We start from the raw sequence: 23,913 nt of genomic DNA, 5'->3' as shown, positions 1-23,913 counted from the left end.
AATATATAAAGGAGAAAAGCAGACACAAGATTACCAGGGTTATAGACAGTCTGCTCATAGTAGCAAGTCTGCAGTTTTCTCACGTTTATCATCACTGCAAGGGCCACATCAGTATTACGGGGGCTTGTCATGGTTTCCATTATGGTTGCTCACTTTTGCCATCCTACAGTCCATGGCCTTACCAATATACTACCGTGCCTCTCAGTTGAGAGCATTTGAAAAATAAAATTACTTTTCAGATGATGTTTGGTAAGCACAGTATTAGTGCCAAATAATTTGAAGTAGTCTTTAGTTTAAAATAGCTTCTGGGACAGGAAAGTTATTTTGACTAACTTGCCCTATCTATGACATGAAAATATTTTGTTTCCTAGATCCTATATCTCTCATTTGAATAGTTGTGGATAAGCTTTGACAAATTCACTTTCTTTGGGGTTTCCTTTCTTCAGAAGGTTAATTTTATACGTGTTATATTGATTCTGGCGTGTTCAACATTCTTTGGTGAGCTCTATTGACATGTTCAGGTGATGTATATGAATTCTATATACAAATTATAATACATTTCCTATTTCAGTATATTCATCATTGAAATGAATTTAAGACTTTTCAGAAGTGCTTATTTTTTTTATTAACTATAATAAGAAAGTTTTATATTTTATTTTTAGGCTAAAATCTATTCTAAATAAAAGTGATAAACTTGACAATAAAGTTAAAAGAATTGGACCACACATAGAAATCTTCCAAGTGTTCCGGGAAAGAAGCCAATTCATAATTACCAAAAAAACAGTTAGAATGATCACCGTCATGCAGGCGTATGTCAGAGGGTGGCTCGAACGCAAAAGATTACGAAGAATAACGATCAAGGTAAAGTATATGTTAAATATTGTAAGGTGTTTAAAATTTCTTATGTAGAGTCAATTAAGTAGAATTTTGAATAGTCACCTGGTCAATATATCTATGATCTTTCTAAATAAAGTTCTGTCTATCTTCTTTGAATTAAGACAATGTTATGAATAGTCTACTCTGCTGGCAGTTTCAGATTGTGTCAAGCTGGAGACTCTGAACTGAACAAAAGGCCTGGCTTATCCTTCACCCAAAAGTAGACTGCTTTTACTCTCGGGCCAAGACCACCTGTCTTTGCACTAATTTTGTTTCTCCTTTGCTAACTGTTTATTCTCTGTTTAAAGCAACTTTCTTCCACTTTCTACATTCCTGGGTACTCTTGCAGAGCGTAAACATTCACTTTAAAGAGAACTACGCACACTCTTACACCTGAACAACTTTTATAAATAGCAATCCTGACTTTCAAAATAAATCATAAGGACCTATTTTGGCAGGGCAAATGCAAAGAACCTGGGTGGAAGGATCTTGGCAAACTTTTGAGAGAATCCAAAAATGTCCTCACCATGAGGGCTAAAGTTTTACTACTAATAAGGAATTTGGGAAACCAACTACAAATAGAATAGATCAGGAGTGCCCACTGGAATTCCTGGCTCTTCTGGGAGGAGCCCTCTTGAATGGCCTTGCAGTGGGCACCCCAAATTCATTTCTCTAAGAAGACAGTGATGCTGTTAGAAGGTAATCCATTTGCCTATCTCTGTGTGTATATTTATACATGTATTAATATGTATGTATAGTACACATATGTAGTTCTGATAATTAAACATAATGCATGTAAAACTCTGACAAAAAGTAAACATTCTATGTACACAATCTTTCAGTAATTCTATGAGGTAGCTGCTATATCCATTTTATAGGTGAAGAAACTGGAGCTCAGAGAAATTAAGTCATTTGCTCAATGTCACACTGCTAGTGACAGAGCTAGAATTCAAACCCATGTTTGTTTGACTCCAAAACCCATGCTTATTCTATGTATCATATCATTTACTTGAACTACTTTATGGCGGATTGCTCCCTAATCTAATCTAAACCCATACCCCAGAACTATCTCTCTAGCTCTAGATTCAGACGTTAAATTGCCCACTTGAAAGGTCTATAGTTAAATCAAACTCCACATAGCCTTAAATGAACTCATTTTCTTACTCCACAAAGCTCTTCCTTTCCTGTGTTACATATATTGATGACCTATTCCCCACCCAATATCCAAGCTATACACCTGGAGTTTTCTTAGACTCCTTCAGCCTCCTTACACCCGTATTCAATTGGTTACCACTTCCATATCATTTCTTGTGCTGCTCCTCCTCTCTGTGCTTCTTGCCTGAGCTTCCATTTATGAACCTTCTTATGGAAAACTGCAGTAGTCTCCTAACTGGTCTCTTTGCTACCTACACTCCCATCTAATCTGTCACATGCAATTGAGGAAATTTCATTCTGATTACCTTGTTCCATTTCTTATCATCTTTTGATGCACTACGTTGCCTATAGGATAAAATATGAATTCTGTAACATGGTACACATGCCCTCCCTGGTTTGGCTCTAGCCCACTGTCTGCCTTTATCATATGACTTTTCCCCACTAATACTCTGTGCTCTAGCAAAGCCCAAATCCTTTAATTTCCTGATTGTTTCCTATTATCGTACATTTTTATGCTGTTCTCTCAGGCTGGACTACTCTTCCTCTCTAACCTTATGATAAACTCCAACTCATCCTTCAAGATATTCCTTAAGTATATGCACTTAGACACCCTCCCTGGTCCATCAAACAGAGCTGATTCCTCCATTCTTTTGGTCATTATTGTGCCCAGTTCTCTACATGGTGATCTTTTGTATACATGTCTCTCACGGGCACGACAATTTACGTGACCTATTTGAGAGTACATACTCTTTGTTTTTATATTTATAGCACCACATAATGCTTTGATACATGATATACAGTCTCTATCATTTCAACTATATGCACTTATTATCTGCTATTTTTCTTGTTTATTTACTTGTTTGTAGATGTTTATATTGTTTCTGTCTTGTTTGCATCTGTGTTCAAGTGCCTAGAGTAGTGCTTGGCATATGGTAATTCAAATATCTATTGAATTGATGAATTAATTCAACAAAATACAGTTGAAGAAGTTTGTCAGGGCACTCTAATGATTCATATATATACAATTACGTAAGTATATAATATATGCTACATCTATCATATGTATACACATCATACATGCGATAATATAGTTACATTATAATTTAATCATAGCATTTCCTGCTGTTGGAGAGAATTGTAGAGTCATTCATAATCTCTGGGACAAAAATGGGTCTGGAAAATTAGAGAGGAAGAATGGGCCCACAATGATGGTGATAAGCAGAGACTGACAAGGAAAGTGTTGAATTTATATGTGGAGGTAGAATTTGAGATGAAAAAATGGGAAGCCTTTTACAGGGTTGGAGCGAATATAAAATAGATTGTTGACTTTGATTTGGTTATAAAATTTGTTATGATCGTGATTTTCTTTTTTATTCCATCATTGGCATGGTGCTTTGTATATTGGATGGCTACTCTGTTGATATGGTTAGTGTTGCTTTGCCTACTGTCGAAATGCTAGAGCAGCAGGCCTGTAATGCATACGCAGTCAGGTTCCAGGACTGTGCCCACGTGCAGGGTTGCTGTTGAGGGAATTCTCGATTGACTTTCTGCTCTAGAGGCTGTAGAGCAAATCACTGGATAATTGTCAGCACTGTGGCAGACCCTCCACTGGGAAACTTCCTGGTCATATTGTTTGGCTGCCACTTCAGAGCTTGTGGCTGTAGACAGTGTCTGCTAGAACGTCACTTAAAGATACCTCAAGAGACTATACAGTTTCCACCATTTCCTGTGAAATGCTCCAGTTTGGATTTATTTAGAAATAATGAAGCAGCATTGAATTATCATACCAGTTGTAAGGGGACCACAGAGAGTGCTACATTTAACTATCAGCATTATTTACTTCCACCATTCAAAATGTCCTTTTCCTTTTAAAATCTCTGTGTTGTTTGTTTTCGTGTGTTTTGGTATAAGTAATAATGATCTAAAAAAATCTAATGTGTCTTTAGATTAAAGACTAATAAAGACACAAAAAACAACATGTTCCTCAGTGTAATGCCTCTAAGATTTTACTAAATTTCAGTATTTTTCTCTAAATATTTATAATTTAAATTTTTAAATTTTAGCTTTAAGTTGATATATTCAGTTGCTATTTGCCAAAAATACTGAAATTCCAGGACATTTGAATGGCGGGTGGTTGCAATAAGAAAAAGTGTTCAAAATTGGCTTTGAATAAATATTTGTTGAATAAATAAAATTGGAATAATCCTGGAAAATATGAGTTTTAAGGTTACTGTAGCGATATCTCATGCATTAGTCAGTGTTCTTTAATCTTTTGGAGGTTACAGAATCCTTTGAAGATTTGATAAAGTATGGATTTCCTCTCATTATCTCAAAAAACAAAACATAAACAAGAAGAAAATCCTGAAGCCCATTCATGGACCCCATAGCACAGATGACCTTGTACAGAAAATTTTATAACATAAGTGTGTTAGCTCCCAGGTACTGGGAGAACTGTGTTCATTCATTCAAGAATACTTTTGAAAAATTTTGATAATAGTTACTCTGTATGAGGTCCAATTTCTTGCCTGGTGTCTGATCTCATAGAGCATATAGTCCAGAAAGAAATGCAGATAACTAAAAGAAGTCTTAGGCCCTATTAGAGAACTTAGAAAGACCATTTAACCCAAAGGGCTCTGTCTGGTGTGGGGGTTGGATAGTGCCAATAAACTGAGATCTGGAGGATGAGGGGTAGTTGTGTTTTGTCAGGTAGACTGGGAGGTTGAGAGAGTTGCAGGCACAGGAAAAGACAGTATCAATGTCCTTAGGTGAGATAGAACATTTAGGGGGCTAGAGGATGGTTGGGAGCACAGTGGCAGTAGAGGAAGCTGAAGGTAGGAGTCAGATTAAGAATGTTCTTAAGAACCATGCTAAGGAGTTTATGCTTTATGCTTAGTGTATGGGAATGGATGACTATAAGGCAGATCAGTGACATGAATAGATTTGTATTTTAGAAAAATTACTGGCAATGAATTGGGGGAAGAGGGTGACAAAATTATAGGGAGTACAACTAGTATGTTTTTTCAATAATCCAGTGCATGATGATGGTGGCTTGAGTCAGGGCTGGAGAGATGGACAATAGATAGGACATTGGGTTTGATTGGATTTGTAGATAAGGAAGAGGGAGGAGTCAAGAGTGATTCTTCAGTTTTTTGTCTTAGGCAACCTGATGGATGGTTGTGAAATACAGAATTTAAGAGGAAGAGCAGGTTGGCAGGGGCGGGAATAGAGTCCAATTTTTCAACACTGTGAGTTTGAAGTGCCCGTGGGAAATCTTTGAGATATTTGAGAGGCAGTTGAGTATATGGGCCCAAAACTCAGAAGGAAGATTGGACCATGAGGAAATATTTAGTATTCAGTAGTAGTTCTTAAATTCTTTTCCACCTTTACACACTTGAGGAAAAATATAAAATCCTCCCACACATAAAAGTAGCTCAATTCAGCAATGATTCTCATTTTATCTCTGAGAAAGCTCTTTATTCAGGGGACTGCATGGCTCTCTTACTTCGTTAAGGTCTCTGCTCATTGTTACATTATCAAAAAGCCTGCTCATACTACCCTATAAAAAATAACACCCACTCTGGTGGCTCCCTATTCCATTTAAAACACCTTATTGCTCTTCATACCTCTTACTGCCGCCTAACACACACGTATTTGTTTATTGGATTATTGTTCCTTCCATTAGAATGTATCTCCCCATGACAGGAATTTTGTTTTTTCTGTTCAATAATCCCTTCACAAGGTCCAGAACATTCCTGGCACATATTAGGAACCTAACACATGTTTTAAATAAATTATTTTTAACATGATGAATGATGTACAAATAGCATATTGGCATCAGAGGATGTGAAATTAGAAAAATCTTTTCTAAATATTTTGATTCAGTTTCCAAGCATGTACTCCTGTACTCTGCCTCCACCCAGAGATTTGAGAATCGTTATTAGTGATACTAACTGGAGCCATGTGAAATGACGTCATTGTCCAGGGAGAGTATATAGAGTAAGGAGGCAAGCATGCACAGGTAAGAGTGAGAAAAACTAGTGTTCAAGGGGAAGGCAGAAGATGAGGATTCCACAAACAATGAAGCAATAGCCAGAGAGGTAAGAAGAAAACCAGAATGTGCTAGATCAAGGAAGTTCAGTCATAGTATAAGAAAGAGGGTTAGATCAATAGTGTCCAATACTGCTAGGAATGAAAGTCTAAGGCAGAATTTTTTGTCTTTAGCAACAGTAAGTTCATGGATGACCTTGACAAGTTTCAGTGGAGTGATGTGTTGAAAGCAAGGAAGTGAAAACATCTAGAGTAGATAAATATGAGATGCTATGAGGATTAGGGAAGGATAGTTGAAGATGGAAAATACTTAAGTATATTTAAACGCTCATTGCAAAAAGCCAGTAAGAAGGAAACGTTGATGATACAAGAGAAGTGAGGGTAATCCATATTACAGGGCTAAGAAGATTGGAGGGAGTGGATTTATAAGACACCCGACAGGATTAGCCTTAGGTAAGAGGAGACATATTTTTCTGTTGTAGGAGGAAAGGATGCTGTAGACACACCTGAGTGTTTAGATTTGGTGATGGGAAGTTGGGATAGCAATAATCTAATAATTTGTTTTCCCCTTGGTAAAGTAGGGGATAAGGTCATTTGCTGAGAGTACACATTTAGATAGTGAGTTTGAATGCTTGAAGAAATTGAGTTTCTACCGAAAATGGCATTAAGAGAGATGCCTAGAAAAACAAGTGAGTTTCCAGGCCACTTTGAGAACCCAGATGAGGTTGGAGATCAAGAATTGGAGTGGTACTATTCCTCCAGGTTGTATAATTATATTTAGTAGTTATGAAAAGTAAGACACAGAGAGGGAACATAGCTTGTTTAAAGTCATACATCTAGCCAGTGACATACTCAAATTTTGAGAATCAAACCGAAGTCTTTCTGGCTCCAGACACTTTAAAATATTAGGCCATTCTGGCAGCAACTGTATCCAATAATCATTGCAAAATTGAATCTTTTCTCTGATCAGGCTCAACATGGACATTGGAGTGTCCTTCCAAAAGCCAAAGCTAGATAAAACTCCCTTCTGATACCGCAGAGCCAATTGGAGTGTGTCTACATCAGGGAGATGATGCAGAAAGCCACAGCCGCATTCATAGGGAGAGGCACCAATCAGGAGCTGCTTTTTATGTTTTGCAGGGATACATGCGTGAAAAACAAGATTCAGTGACCCAGTTGACCAAGAAAGTGTACTTACAACCTCTATAAGCAATTAGAGATAGAATGATTGAGCATGTGCTTCCGGTAGTAATACAAGTAATCATTCTGACTTAGATCAGAATTGGGGACAACAGCAGGGGACACAGAGAAGAAGTCTGAAAAAGAGAAGAACCAAACCTGAGAGACACATCCTTTAGCTACATGTGTGTGGCTAAGGACCTAACTAATTCTTTAGTAGGTGTGGAAGTGAATAGAAAAATCACACACAATGTTATTTGTAGCTGTATATTTGTGTGTGTTTATGTACGTGCCTTAAGATAACTATCCAGAATATTCAATTTTTATTTTATTTGTATAGGTTTAGTCATGTAAAAACATTTTCCTTTTTGTTTTTATAAGATTTTTGAATAATGACTATTTTGGATATTGTCCTATGTAAGTGTTTAGACAAAGTTAGGCTTCAATCAATAAATGTGGTCAAGATGTTTGCTTATAGGTCTATAACATCATTTTTTTTAAAAGGTAAAAAAGTTAAATAAACTGTGGAAAAACATTGACTGAAATTTTGTGCAAGGGTTAAAAAAACTTAATATGTAAAGATCTCTTATAAACTAAGAAGAAACACACTGAAATAATAATAGAAAAATAGGTAGACGTCGTGAACTAGTACTTCACAGCAGGAGAGACATAAATGGCTAGTAAACATGAAAAGAGGCTACTCTTGCTAGTAATCAAAGAATCTAAGTTTCCCTAAGTGTCATATGGTAGTGGAATTCTTCAAACAAACAATTAATTCATTACTTTTTAAAAAAACACGTGACCATATCAAACAAAAGGCAGACTGAAAATGCATACTGAAAAAAAAATTTTTAATGTGATGTGTGATAAGTATGATGCATTTACCCTTTAAGTCAACATGGATTATAAAATTATATTCACTAATTTTCAATGAGTCTTTTATGTTCCAGTATTGCTGTTGTAAGTACAAATTTGTACATTTTTCTGATAAATTCTATCTCAAGAAATGTTTAGAAATATGGTGAAATAGTTACATACTGAAATGTACATAGAACCTTAGCTGAGGCATATTTCCATGTGGAAGACTGGCAGAGAGGCACTCTGTAATAAGAATCACACAGATGGACTATTGTCATTTTCTCTGACCCAGCCTCTTAACCATGACAACCTCCCAGCTAACCTTTGAATGCCTTAGATCTGAGAAGGGTTCACTCATAAGACAGGTTGTGTCCCCAAAAGAAGATTTATTAAATTCAGAGGGAAAGAAAGTCAAATTGGGTTTGATGGCTGTCCAATGCCTCTGCATTCTTAGCAAATGTCATCATCCATCTAAGCAGTACGCTCCAAGCAGGGACCTTTTGGCTCATGTTCTAAGGGATACAATTAAAACGTTCCTTGATTCTTAATTATAAGCAAAAGAAACCTACTGACAGATTTAAGCAGAAAGATATTGAGTAGGATATTGGACAGAGATCTAAGTTCAGAAACATGAAAGAATGATGAAGGCCAGATAGCTCCCAGGACTCCAGCCAAATCCTACACAGGAGGAGTCTGATGCAGATACTGAATCCTGGATATTCCTGCCTCCACGAATGCTGCCCTTGAAAAATGGATATTGCTGCCACGGTTACTCTACCACATAAATAGATTTCCTACTGTTTGGCTTTTAAAAGCATTATCAGTTTTGATTCAAAACCTGGGGCTAGTATAGATAATGGATGAAGCTTTGTCATGTGTCAGCATCCTAGCAACAGAGGAGGCTTGGGGTCATGAGCATCTAATTTGTGGATTCAAATAGTAGGAGGTAAATTCTGCCTTCCGTTAAGATTCATACAGTTGGGAATGCTCCAAAAGTGTGACCAATTTATTATTTAAAAAACAAATAGGGGCTGGCCCAGTGGCGTAGTGGTTAAGTTTACACACTCTGCTTTGGTGGCCTAGGGTTTGCAGGTTCAGATCCTGGGCACGGACCTACGCACCCTTTATCAAGCCATGCTGTGGCAGGCGTCCCACATATAAAGTAGAGAAATATGAATGTTAGCTCATGGTCAATCTTCCTCAGCAAAAAGTGGAGGATCGGCAACAGATTAGCTCAGGGCTAATCTTCCTCACCAAAAAAAAAAAAAACACAAAAAAAAACCCCCCAAAAAATGGCAAAAGCATATTGAACAAAAGGCAGGTTAAAATACATATTGGAAAATGTTATTAAATGTTAAAAGACATTAGCAAACATTCAGAATCTGCCTGAATTCTGATGGAATTTGTATGAAAGAAGAAAGGAGAAGTAGTAAAATAATGCTAATTTAATTTTTTCATTCAGACAAATCAAGAAATGTTATTTCATTGATAATATTGATGAATCAACAAATATAGTCTTAAACGTAGTTTTTAAAAATTTCAGAGAAGAACCACAAAATTAAGTGAAGGTGAAGAAATATAAAATGATAAAAACAACCTTGAAAGAATCACAGAAAACATAAAATAAATGACAAGAATGAGAACAATCATGAGTAAAATAAAAATAAATACACTAGGAAAGAAACTGAACCAAAAATTCACAGAATGGGCGAAAAATACTAAATGCAAGCAAATTAAGAACAATATAGTGTATAACTAAAAATTTGGGCTCTGGAGTGTCCCTGTTTTGGTTTCAAAATCAATTCTGCAACTTACTAGCTATGGGACCTTGGGAAAGTTACTTAAAGATTTTATGCTTCAGTTTTTAGGCTTATAAAATGGTATGCAAAGCATATCAAAGGAAAGCTCACTCAGAGGAAAATTCATGGACTTAAATACATTCCTAAAAAAAAATAATGAAACTGGATAAATTAAATCTTTAATTCAAGGAGTCAAGAATGGGAAAATAAACCTAAAAAATAAAGGAATGAATAAAGATAAGTAGAGAAATTAATGATCTAGAAAATGTGAAATGTAAAAATAATTGATAAATAAAATGAAACTGGCTATTTGAAAAGAAAAAGAAACCTGAAATAGATGAATTTTTATAGTTTAATTTTTAAAAGTCTATTGTAGTAGAATGTAGAAAATGCATCTACAGAAAAATATAGCCACAGTTAAAAGATAAACTTGTAAAACAAAATTTGCACATATACAGAAAGGTGTTAATTTTTTAATATTCAGAGTTTTTAGGAATCAACAAGAAAAACCAGAAAAAGTCCAGTGAAAAATAGGTAAATGACATGAATATACAATTTTCAAAAGAAAATACAAGGATTTGAGCACTCAGAGTGGATAGCTCAGGCAAGAATCGTCTATTACAGAATAATGCCATAATAAAACATTTTTATTTTTTTCTGGCTAAGAAGGTTACATTTTATAGAAATCTGGATACCAATCTAGGAAACTTCTGTGATAGTATCTGTCATTGAAACCTCTATCCTATGACTATGAATATCTTTGATGACAAAGCAATTCATCATGAAGCTTTCTGAACTTCAGGGAGATTATCTCACTCTACAATGCATGTATTTAACCAACCTAGGCAATAAACATTAATAAATACATCCAAAATCTAAGAAACTGGGTTATATAGATGAAATGAAAGGGGCAAAATCTGACTAAATATAAACAGCAGAAATATATAAGGAGCTTTACTGTCTATATATCTGTTTTATAGGCTTTGTATCATGGACCAAATTTGAGAGCAGTTATAAACATGTATTGTAGACTAATCCATCGTGTTAGATATAGACTTGGTCTCTGGAGAACAAGACAAATAATAAACCTTGCAGAGATAGAGGAATGGATGGACAGAAAAAAATGTAAGTGATGCAGACATTTCTCCTTTGATTTTAGGTTTGAAATTAATTTAACCATTGAAATTTTACATATAATTCACATATAATTACTCATAGACACCAAAGGTAGACCATATTTTATATTGCTGTAAGCTATTTACATTTTAAGGTGACATATTGTATATTTGGATTAATTTATTAGGGTCCTGTGTTAATAAGCACCAGAAAACTCATTCTGGCTAACCAAAGCAAAAAGCAAATTTAAAGGAAAGATATAGGAAAGATAGCTAAAGTATCAGATTTCAGACAGAACTTGAATCAGAGCTGCTCCAGAGATCTAGGGAGCAAATAATAAAGGGCAATCTCTATTTGCCTCTGGGGGATAGATAAGTCACTATCACCTTAAGACTTTTTGTTCTTATGCTTTAAATTCAAATTCCAGGGAGAGATCACCTGATTGGTTTAGCTTGAGTCATGTGTCCAATACTTTGCCATGGGAGTGCAGAGAACTTTGCTTGGGAGTTGCACAGAGGCTATAGCCGTTGGGGGAGGAGTAACTCACCAAAGGAAAACTACACAACAGAAGAACAGCTAATGGACACTGAGCAGATTAAACAACAGATATCCATTATGTGTTTTTTATTAGTATTGAAATTCTATTCACAAAACAAGTTCCTCAATTTATATCTTAACTTTCAGAGATCCTGGTTTCTATTATTTAATGAATTCAGTATTGCTTAGGGTTAAGATGGATATTAGAACCAGTTTCTTGATTAAGAAAATAATAAATGAAGAATTCCAGTCTCTGGTTCTACATATATGGAGCTTGGAAGTCACCAGTCCATCTTAACAACAAGTAAAAAAGCTAAACAGACTAAAAAATCAACAACTCTTCTTGGATTTATAAGAGGGAGGAGGACAGAGGGCAAACTGCTGCCCCCAAGATTGAAGAGAGAGACACAAATATATAGGAAGTCACAGCTTACCAGAGCAGAGACTCTTGAGCAGAAACTGATGTGGGAACTAGTGCCTGGGTAGGAAAAATGAACTGTAATTCAAAAATGGCTGGAGGCTCAGTGTGCATAATTCTGAGAGTTAAAAACTCCAGGAGGATCTGGTCATAGAGGAACCACCACAATATTGTGATATTTACCTCTAGGAGCTTGAGCAGATTCCCACAGTAAATATCAGAGAGAAGGAACCATTTTGAAATATGCCAGAGTACTCTATTCTTAACAAGGCCTGCCTTCAGGGGAAACTAGGTAACCAGAGCCTAACCAGCTGGAGTATTATTAGAGCCTACTTGACCTAGAGAAGGAAAATACTCAACTCCAGTCCACCCTGGCCATCCTGTCCCACCTAACCAGGGAGAGAAGAACTGAGAACCACTTGTGAAGCTCACAGTCCAGGGATATAGGCTCACTAAGAGACCGAGACCTAATCATAGGACTATGGAACACTTCCCCCCAACACACACTTTACCACCATTTTTAACGGCCTATTTACGGCAGTTTCTTTTACCCAATATGTCATGTCTGGCTATAAAGAAAAAATTGCAAGGTATACAAAAAGGCAAAAAACACAATTTGGAGAAACAAAGCAAGCATCAGAGCCAGACATGACAGGGATGTTGGAATTATTAGACTGGGGATTTAAAACAACTATGATCGGTATGCTAAGGGCTCTAGTGGATATAGTAGATGGGATGCAAAAAGAGATGGGCAATGTAAGCAGAGAGATGGAAATCCTAAGAAAGAACCAAAAAGAAATGCTAGAGATAAAAAAACACTGTGACAGAAATGAAGAATACCTTCGATGGGATTATTAGTAGATTGGATATGGCTGAGGAAAGAATCTCTGAGCTAGAGGATGTATCAATAGAATCCTTGAAAACTGAAAAGCAAAGAGAACAAAAACTGGAAAAAAAAGAACAAAATATCCAGGGACTGTGGGACAACTACAGACGGAGTAACATATGTGTAATGGGAGTACCAGAAGGAGAAGAAAGAGAGAAAGGAACAGAAGAAATATTTGAAACAATAATGACTGGGAATTTCCCCAAATTAATCTCAGACACCAAACCACAGATCCAGGAAGCTCAGAGAACACCAAGCAGAATAAACTCCAAATAACGACACCTAGGTATATCATCTTCAAACTACAGAATATCAAAGATAAAGAAAAAATCCTGAATGAAACCAGATGGAAAAACACCTTGCCTATGGAGGAAGAAAGGAAAGAATTACATTTGACTTGTCAGAATCCATATAAGCAAGAAGAATGGAATGAAATGTTTAAAATGTTGAGAGAAAAACAACACCAACCTGGAATTTTGTACCTTGTGAAATTAGCCTTCAAAAATGAAGGAGTTTCTCAGATGAACAAAAGTTGAAGGGAATTTGCTGCCAATAGTTCTGCCTTGCAAAACACATTAAAAGAAATTTTTTAGAGAGAAGGAAAATAAAATAGGTCAGAAACTTAGATCTACATGAAGTTAAGAAGAGCACTGAAGAAGAAATAGGAAGGTAAAATAAAAACCTTTATTTTTCTTATTCCTAAGTGATCTAACAGATAACAGTTTGTTCAAAATAATACTAACAATGTACTCAATTATCCGTGTTTATGCATATAGGTTATGTATGCTTATATATGATACTTTATCTATGCTTTTATATGCTTATATATGCTAATATGTCTATGCTTGTTTATGCTTATATATAAGTGAAGTGAATGACAGAAATTATACAAGGGATGGGAGGGAGGAATTAGGATTATTTTGTCATTATAAAGTGTTCATACTACCCATGAAGTGGTGTAAGGTTATTTGAAAGTGGACTTGGATTAGCTATAAACATATATTGCAAACACTAGGGCAACTACTAAAAAAAGTGAAAAAAAGAAGTATAACAGATATGCTATGAAAGGAGAGAAAAGGGAATCATATAAAATGCTTGATTAAAACTACAAAAGGCAGATTGAGAGCTTGGATCAAGATGGTGGAGTAGGATTATCCTCAGCTCGCCTTCTCCTATGGACACACCAAAACTATGTAGAACAACTATCATTGAGAATGACCTGAAGTATTGCAGAACAGGTTTTGCACAACTAAGAATATAAAGAAAAAAACACATTGAGATGGGTAAAAGGGGTGGAGAAACAGCCTAGCCAGGACCCACACCCCAGTGTAGTGATCCAGAAAAGGAGGGATATTAACTGCCAAGGTCCTCCTAGACAAGTGAGGGGCCTGAGCCCCACATCAGGCTCCTGCACCTTGGGGACTTGCACCAAGAAGATGAGCCCCCATAATGTCTGACTTTGAAAACCAGTGAGGCTTACATCCAGGAGAGCAGGAGGACTATAAGAAACTGAGATTCTGATCTTAAAGGGTGCATGCACAAACTCACTCTCTCTAAGTTTCAGCACAGAGGCAGAAGTTTGAAAGGTGCCTGAATTATATGTGAAGGTGATTCATTGACTAATTTTAGGACATGTGCCAAAGGGGTAGAGATTTGTTGGAACATTCTCCAGGGACAGAAGCTCTGGTGGGTGCCTTTTTAAAAAATCTCCTTCCTAGCTGGCCTGGCCCTGGCAGGTGCCATTTCTGAAACTCTCCATCTACCTTGCTAGCGCTGCTTGCCTTGCCCTGGCATTCCCCTGTGGACCTGCTCTGGCTTATGCCCCTGCAAAGTGGCTCCTACCCTACCCCACTCTGTGGGCAGCCCTGGCCAGCCCTGGAGCCCCTTCAAAGCGCTCCCAATATGGGGGGCTGGCTCCACACACCAGTGCACCCACAGCAATTATGGCCCAGTCACAACAGGAGGGCACACACAGCCTATACAGGGAAGACTCCTGGAGCACCTGGTTCTGGTGACCAGAGGGAATTACACTACTGAGCCCCACAGAACACCATCTACATAAGGCCACCACATCAGGACTAGGAGACAAAGCTTATCTACCTAATACATAGAAATAAATACAGAGAGTTAGGCAAAATGAGGAGACAAAAGAATATGTTTCAGATGAAAGAACAAAACAAAACCTCAGAAACAGAACTAAGTGAAACAGAGTTAAGCTATCTACCAGACAAGAATTCGAAGTAATGCTCACTGAACTCAGGAGAAGAATGGATGTACATAGTGAGAACTTCAACAAAGAGATGGAAAATATAAAAGAACTAATGAGAGCTGAAGAATATAACTGAAATGAAAAACACACTAGAGGGAATCAACAGCAGGTTAGACGATGCAGAGGAATGAATCAGCAATCTGGAAGATAAGGTAGTGGAAATCACCCAACTGGAACAGCAAAAAGAAAAAGAATAAAAAATGAGAATAGCTTAAGGGACTTCTGGAACAACATCAAGCATACTAACATTCACATTATAGAGGTCCCAGAAAGAAAAGAAAGAGAGAGAAAGGAACAGAAAATCTATTTGAAGAAATAATGGCTGAGGACTTCCCCAACCTGGCAAAGGAAACAGACATCTAAGTCAGGAAGTAGAGAGAGTCCTAAACTAGAGGAACCCAAAGAGGCCCATACCAAGACACATTATAATTAAAATGTCAAAAGTTAAAGCTAAAGAGAGAATCTTAAAAGCAGCAAGAGAAAAACAACTAGTTACATACGAAGGAACCCCTGTAATACTATCAGCTTATTTTTCAGCAGAAACTTTACAGGTCAGAAGGGAGTGGGACAATATATTCAAAGTGCTGGAAGGAAAAAATTTACAACCAAGAATACTCTACCCTGCCAGGTTATCATTCAGAATTGAAGGAGTGATAAAGAGTTTCCCAGACAGGCAAAAGCTAAAAGAGTTCATCACCACAAAACTGGCCTTACAATAAATATTTAAAGGACTTCTTTAAACAGAAAAGAAAAGGCCATAACTAGACATAAGAAAATTATGAAAGAAAAAATATCACTGGTAATGGCAAACATATAGTAAAAGTGGTGGATCAACCATCTATATGGCTAGTTTGAAGGTTAGAAGACAAAAGTAGTAAAATCATCTATATCTATAATAATTAGTTAAGGAATACACAAAATAAAAAGATGTAAAATATAATATCAAAAATATTAAAAAAGGAGGGAGGAAGTAAAAATGTAGTGCTTTTAGAATGCATTCGAACTTAAGCAGCCATCGACTTAATATAGACTGCTATATACATAGGTTGTTATGTATGTTACCTCATGGTAACCACAAACCCCAAACCTATAATAGATACACAAAAAATAAAGAGAAAGGAATACAAACATAATACTAAAGAAAGTCACCAAATCACAAAGGAAGAGAACAAGAAAAGGAGAAAGGAGCAGAGAAGAACTACAAAAACAGCCAGAAAACAATTAAGAAGATGGTAATAAATACACACCTATCAATAATTACTTTAAATGTAAATGGACTCAATGTTTCAATCAAAAGATATAGGGTGACTGAATGGATTTTTAAAAAAAGACCCATACAAGAGATTCACTTCATATCTAAAGACACACACAGACTGAAATTGAAGAGATGGAAAAAGATATTCCATGCAAATGGAAAAGAAGGCTGGGGTAACAATACTTATATCAGACAAAATAGGCTTGAAAACAAAGTATTAATAAGAGACAAAGAGGATATTATATACATCAATCCAACAAGAGGATGTAACACTTGTATATATCTATGAACCCAACATAGGAGCACCTCAATACATAAAGTAAATATTAACAGACATAGAGAAATTGACAGTAATACAATAATAGTAGAGGACTTTAACACCCCACTTACATCAGAGGATAGGTCATCCAGATAGAAAATCAACAAGGAAACATTGGCCTTAAATGACACATTAGACCAGATGGACTTAATAGATATATACAGAACATTTTATCCAAAAACAGCAGAATACACATTCTTTTCATGGGTATCATGGAACATTCTCCATAATAGATTACATATTAGGGCACAGACAGGTCTTAATAAATTTAAGAGAATTGAAATCATATCAAGCATCTTTTCAGACCACAACAGTATGAAAGTAGAAATCAGTTACAAGAAGAAAACTGGAAAAATAAAAAATAAATAGAGGCTAAAGAACATGCTATTAAACAACTGATGAGTTAACAAAGGAATCAAAGAATAAATAAAAAAATACCTTGAGACAAATGAAAATGGAAATACAACATTCCAAAAATTATGGGACATAGCAAAAGAAGTTCTAAGAGGGATGTTTATAGTGATACAGGCCCACCTCAGGAAACAAGAAAAATCTCAGATAAACAATTGAACATTACAGTTAAATGAACAACAAAAATAAGAACGAATAAATCCCAAAGTTAGTAGAAGGAAGGAAATAATAAAGATCAGAGTGTAAATAAATGAAATAAAGACTAAAAAGGCAATAGAAAAGATCATTGAAACTAAGAGCTGGTTCTTTCAAAATATACACAAAATTGCTAAATCTTTAGCCAGACTCATCAATGAAAAAAAAGAGAGGGCCCAAATAAATAAAATCAGAAATGAAAGAGATGTGACAAGCAACACCATAGAAATACAAAGGATCATAAGAGATTACTACAAACAATTATACACTAACAAATTGGACAACCTAGAAAAAATGGATAAATTCCTAGAAACATACAATCTTCCAAGACTGAATCAGGAAGAAATAGAAAATCTGAACAGATTGATTACTAGCAAGGAAATTGAATCAATAATAAAAAAATTCCCAAAAAACAAAAGTCTAGGACCAGATGGCTTCACAGGTGTATCTACCAAACATTTAAAGAAGAGTTAATACTTATCCTCAAACTGTTCCAAAAAAATTGAAGAGGAAGGAATGCTTCCAAACTCTTTCTATGAGGCCAGCTATAAAGGCTAGAAAGGTTCTTAAGTCACTCAATCCAGTAGTCTGTGGAAATGTAGAATATTAAATTTGGCTGAAGTCTAAACAAGCTTAACAAAAACATGATTATTTTATTGCTGCTGGCTTATAGTATGAAGTTAGACATAAATGCCAAGTTAGCTTGGATCACAATGGAAAATTTTTAATGCAGACTAACGCATTTACCTGAAAAACCAGACAAAGACATTAGATGAAAAGAAAATTACAGACCAATATCTCTGATGAACACAGATGCAAAAATCCTCAACAAAATATTAGCATACCAAATTCAACAATATCTTAAAAGGATCATACATCATGATCAAGTGAGATTTCTCCCAGGATATAAGGATGGTTTAATATCTTCAAAGCAATCAACATGATACACCACATTAACAAAATGAAGGATGAAAGTCATATGATCATTTTAATAGATGTAGAAAAAGCATTTGACAAAATTCAATATCCATTTATGAAAAAAACTCTCAAAGTGTGTAATAGAGGGAATGTGCCTCAACATAATAAAGAGTATATATGACAAACCAACAGCTAACATCATATTCAATGGTAAAAAGCTGAAATCTTTTCGTCTAAGATCAGGAAAAAGACAAGAATGCCCACTCTCACTTCTTATATTCAACATAGTATAGGAAGTCCTAACCATAGCAATCAGACAAGAAAAAGAAATAAAATTCGTCAAAATTGGAAAGGAAGAAGTAAAACTGTCACTATTTGCAGATGACGTGATATGTATACAGAAAACTCTAAAGACGCCACCAAAACAATATAAGAACTAATAAATGAGTTCAGTAAAGTTGCAGGATACAAAATCAATATACAGAAATCTGTTGTATTTCTATACACTAATAACGAACCATCAGAAAGAGAAATTAAGGAAATAATTCCATTTACAATTGCATCAAAAAGAATAAAATACTTAAGAATAAATTTAACCCAGGAAATAAAAGGCCTGTACTCTGAAAACTATAAGACATTGATGAAAGAAATTGCAGACAACACAAATAAATGGAAAGATATACTATGCTCATGGACTGGAAGAATTATGATTGTTAATGTCCATATTACCCAAAGCAATCTACAGATTCAATGCAATCCCAGTAGCATTTCTCACAGAATTAGAACAAATAATCTTTAAATTCGTGTAGAACCGTAAAAGAACCTGAATAGCCAAGGCAATCCTGAGAAAGAAGAACAAAGCTGGAGGTGTCACACTTCCTGACTTCAAACCATACTACAAAGCTATAGTAATCAAAACAGTATGGTACTGGCACAAAAACAGACACATAGATCAATGGAACAGAGTAGAGAGCCCCAAAATACACCCACTTATATAGTCAGTTAATCTCTGATGAAGGAGACAAGAATATACAATGGGGAAAAGACAGTATCTTCAATAAAAGCTCTTGGGAAAACATGACAGCTACATGAGAAAGAATGAAACTGATCACTTTTTATACCATATACAAAAATGAAATGTGTTAAAGACGTAAATATAAAACTTGAAACCATAAAAATCCTAGAATAAAAAATAGGCAGTCAGTTCTTTGACATTGGTCTTAGCAATATTTTTGAGGATCTGTCTCCTCAGGCAAAGACAGCAAAAGCAAAAATAAACAAATGGTACTACATCAAACTAAAAAGCTTTTGCATATTGAAGGAAACCTTCAACAAAATGAAAAGGCAGCCTACTGAATGGGAGAAGATATTTGCAAATAATATATCCGATAAGGGGTTAATATCCAAAATGTATAAAGGACTTATACATACAACTCAATACCAAAAAAGTAAACAATCTAATTAAAAAATGGGCAGAGGACCTGAATAGACATTTTCCCAAAGAAGACATGTAGATCGCCAACAGACACATGAAAAGATAATCAACATCACTAATCATCAGGGAAATGCAAATGAAAACCACAATGAGATATCACCTCACCCCTCTCAGAATGGCTATTATCAAAAAGGCAAGAAATAACAAATGTTGGCCTGGATGTGGAGAAAAGGGAACACTCATACACTGTTGGTGGGAATGTAAAATGGTGCAGCCACTATGGAAAACAGCATGGAAGTTTCTCAGAAAATTAAAATTATAACTACCATATGATCTAGGAATTCCACTTATCCAAAGAGAAGAAAAACACTAATTTGGAAAGATACAAGCAACACTATGGTCATTGCAACATTATTTACAATAGCCAAGATTTGGATATACATTGCAATATTGTGATATACATTGCAATATTACTCAGCCATAATAAAGAATAAAATCTTCCCATTTATAACAACATGGATGAATCTTGAAGATATTATGCTAAGTGAAATGTCAGACAGAGAAAGACAAATATCATGTGATTTCACTCATATGTGGGAGATAAACAAATAGATAAGGAGAACAGATTAGTGGTTACCAGAGAAGGGGGTGAGGGTAGGGAAAGGGGGTAAAAAGACACATATGTGTGGTGATGGGTAAAAACTAGACTATTGGTCATAAGCATGATGCAATCTATACAAAAACTGATATATCATAATGTACACCTGAAATTTGCACAATGTTATAAGCCAATATGACCTCAATAAAATAATTTAAATAAATAAATAAAAGACAGAGATTGTCAGAGCAGATCAAAAAAGATGACCCAACTATATATGTTGTCTACAAGAAACTCACTTTAAATATAAAGACATATACAGATTAGAAATAAATGGATGGAGAAAAATATACCGTGCCCACACTAATCAAAAGAAAGCAGGAGTAGCTGTATTAACTTCAGACAGAGCAGACTTCAAAGTAAGGAAACTTATCAGCGATAAAGGAGGACATTACATACTGGTAAAGGGGTCAATTCTCCAAGAATATATAACAATTATAATTGTGTATGTGCCTAACAACAGAGCGTCAAACTATATGAGGCAAAAACTGATAGAACTGCGAGGAGAAATAGATGAATGCACTATCGTAATTATTTCCCAATTAATTTTATGAGGCTAGCATTACCCTAATACCAAACCTAGACAGACATTATAAGATAAGAAAACTACAGACCAATATCTTTCTTGAATATAGATTCAAAAATCGTCAATAAAATAGTAGGAAATCAAATCCAAAAAAGTATAAAAAGAATTATACCCCATGACCAAGTGCTACTTATCCCAGCTATGCAAGGCTGATTGAACATTCAAAAAATCTGTTAATATAATCCATCACATCAACAGGCTAAAAATGAAAAATCTCATGCTCATATCAATAGGTGCAGATGAAGCATTTGACAAAATCCAACATCTATTCAAAAAAAAAAAAACTAGGATAGAGAGGAACTTTCTCAACTTGATAGAGACTATCTAGGGGCCGGCCCCATGACCTAGCTGTTACGCGCACGCGCTCCGCTACTGGAGGCCCAGGTTTGACCCCGGGCACGCACGGACGCACCGCTTCTCCGGCCATGCTGAGGCCACGTCCTACATATAGCAACTAGAAGGATGTGCAACTATGACATACAACTATCTACTGGGGCTTTGGGGGAAAAAGAAAAGGAGAAGGATTGGCAATAGATGTTAGCTCAGAGCTGGTCTTCCTCAGCAAAAAGAGGAGGCTTCACATGGATGTTAGCTCAGGGCTGATCTTCCTCAAAAAAAAAAAAAAAAAAGACTATCTAGGAAAAACCTACAGTTAATGTCATACTTAATGGTAAGTAACTCGAAGCTTTCCCACTAAGATCAAGTCAAGGGTAGGAGATCCCCTATCACCACTCCTTTTCTATATCATACTGGAAGTCCTTGCTTATGCAATAAGGCAAGTAAAGGAAATAAGAGGTGTACAAATTGGGAAAGAAGAAATAAAACTTTGTTCACAGATAACATGATTGTGTAGAAAATCTGAAAGAACTGACAAAAAAAACTTGCTGGAACTAAGAAGTGATTCTAGCAAGATCGCAGGATACAAGATTAATATGCAAAAGTCAATTGCTTTCTTATATATTAACAATAAACAAGTGGAGTTTGAAATTAAAAACAATACCATTTACATTAGCACTCCCCAAAATGAAATACATGGGTATAAATGTAACAAAATATATATAATATCTCTATAGGGAAAACTATAAAACTCTAATGAATGAAATCAAAGAACTAAATAAATGGATAGATATTCCATGTTCCTGGATAGGAAGATTCACTATTGTCAAGACATCAGTTCTTCCTAACTTGATCTATAGATTCTGTGAAATCTCACTCAAAAATCCCAGAGAGTTATTTTGTGGATATTAACAAACTGAGTCTAAAGTTTATACGGAGAGGCAAAAGACTAGAATAGCCAACACAATATTGGAGGAGAAGAACAAAGTTGGAGGACTGATGCTACCTGATTTTAAGACTTACTATAAAGCTATAATTATCAAGACAGGGTGGTATTGGCAAAAGAATAGACAGATCAATGGATCAGAATAGAGAGCCCAGTAAAAGACCCCCATGAATATAGTCAACTGGTCTTTGACAAAGGAGCAAATGCAATACAAAGGAGCAAAGATAGTCTTTTCAACAAGTGTTCCTGGAACAACTGGCCATCCACATGCAGAAAAGTAAATCTAAACACAGACCTTACTCCCTTTACAAACATTAACTCAAAATGGATCCTAGACCTAAGTGTAAAACGCAAAACTATAAAACTCCTAGAAGTTAACCTAGGAGAAAACCTAGATGATCTTGGATATGATGCCTTTTTAGATACAACACCAAAGATATGATCCATTAAAGAAATAATTGATAACCTGGGCTACATTCAAATTAAAGTCTTCTGCACTGCGAAAGATGATGTCAAGAGAATAAGATAAGCAAAATACTCAGAGAAAATATTTGCAAGAGACACATCTGATAAAGGACAGTTATCCAAAATATACAAAGAACTCTTAACACTCAGCAATAGGAAAACAAACAATTAACATATGGGCCAAAGATCTCAACAGACACTGCACCAAAGAAGATATACAGACGACAAATAAGCATATGGAATGATGCTCCACATCATATGTCATCAGGGAAATGCAAATGAAAACAACAATGAGATACCACTACACACATATTAGAATGGCCGAAATCCAGAACACTGACAACACCAAATGCTGGTGAGGATGTGGAGCAACAGGAGCTCTCATTCACTGCCGGTGGGAATCCCAAACGATATAACCATTTTGGAAGACAGTTCAATGATTTCTTAAAAAACTAAGCATACTCTTACCATATGATTCTGCAATCATGCTCCTTGGTATTTACCCACAGGAGTTGAAAACTTACACCCACACAAAACCTGCACATTGATGTCTATAGTAGGTTTTTCATAATTGCCAAAGGTTGGAAGCAATCAAGATGTCCTTCAGTAGGTGAATGGATAAATAAACTGGTACAGACAATGGAAAGTTATTTAGCATTAAGAATAAATGAGTTATCAAGCCATGAAAAGACATGGAGGAAACTTAAATCATATTACTAAGTGAAAGAAGCCAATCTGAAAAGGCTACACACAGTATGATTCCAACTATATGACTTTCTGGAAAAGGCAAAACTGTGGAGAAAATAAAAAGATTGATGGTTGCTAGGGGTGGGATGAATTGGCAGAGCACAGACAATTCTTAGGGTAGTGAAACTGTTCTGTACAATACTGCAGTGATGGGTACATATCATTATACATTTGCCCAAACCCAGAGAATGTACAACACCAAGAGTGAGCCATAAGGTAAACCATGGACTTTAGTGATTATGATGTGTCAGTGTAGGTTCATCCTTGGTAACAAATGTACCACTCTGGGGAGTGGTGTTGACAATGGTGGGGAGGCTATGTTTGTGTGGGGTAGGGGTACATGAGAAATCTCTGTAGCTTATTCTCAGTTTTGTTGTGAACTTGAAACTGCTGTTAAGAATTGTCTCAAACAAAACAAAACAACAATAAAGTGATGCCAATAAATTATATTTAATTGGAATTAGCATCTTATTGCTTTATAATATAAAAGTGCTACATTTTT

General features: G+C 35.7%; 1 protein-coding gene across 1 annotated transcript in view; it reads left to right on the top strand.

The window, feature by feature from the left end:
- IQCM (IQ motif containing M) overlaps positions 1–23,913 on the top strand; it is a 334,584-nt gene that overhangs the window by 132,408 nt on the left and 178,263 nt on the right. Inside the window, exons 9-10 of the mRNA XM_058549817.1 lie at positions 663–861; positions 10,895–11,039. Of these exons, the coding sequence (XP_058405800.1) occupies positions 663–861; positions 10,895–11,039 (344 nt within the window). The remainder of the gene's footprint in view (positions 1–662; positions 862–10,894; positions 11,040–23,913) is intronic.

Source organism: Diceros bicornis, chromosome 11 (genome assembly GCF_020826845.1).
Source record: "Diceros bicornis minor isolate mBicDic1 chromosome 11, mDicBic1.mat.cur, whole genome shotgun sequence".
In the NCBI taxonomy this organism is placed as follows: Eukaryota; Metazoa; Chordata; class Mammalia; order Perissodactyla; family Rhinocerotidae; genus Diceros; species Diceros bicornis.
Note: the sequence above shows the minus strand (reverse complement) of the source record. Positions and strands in the feature narration are given on the sequence as shown.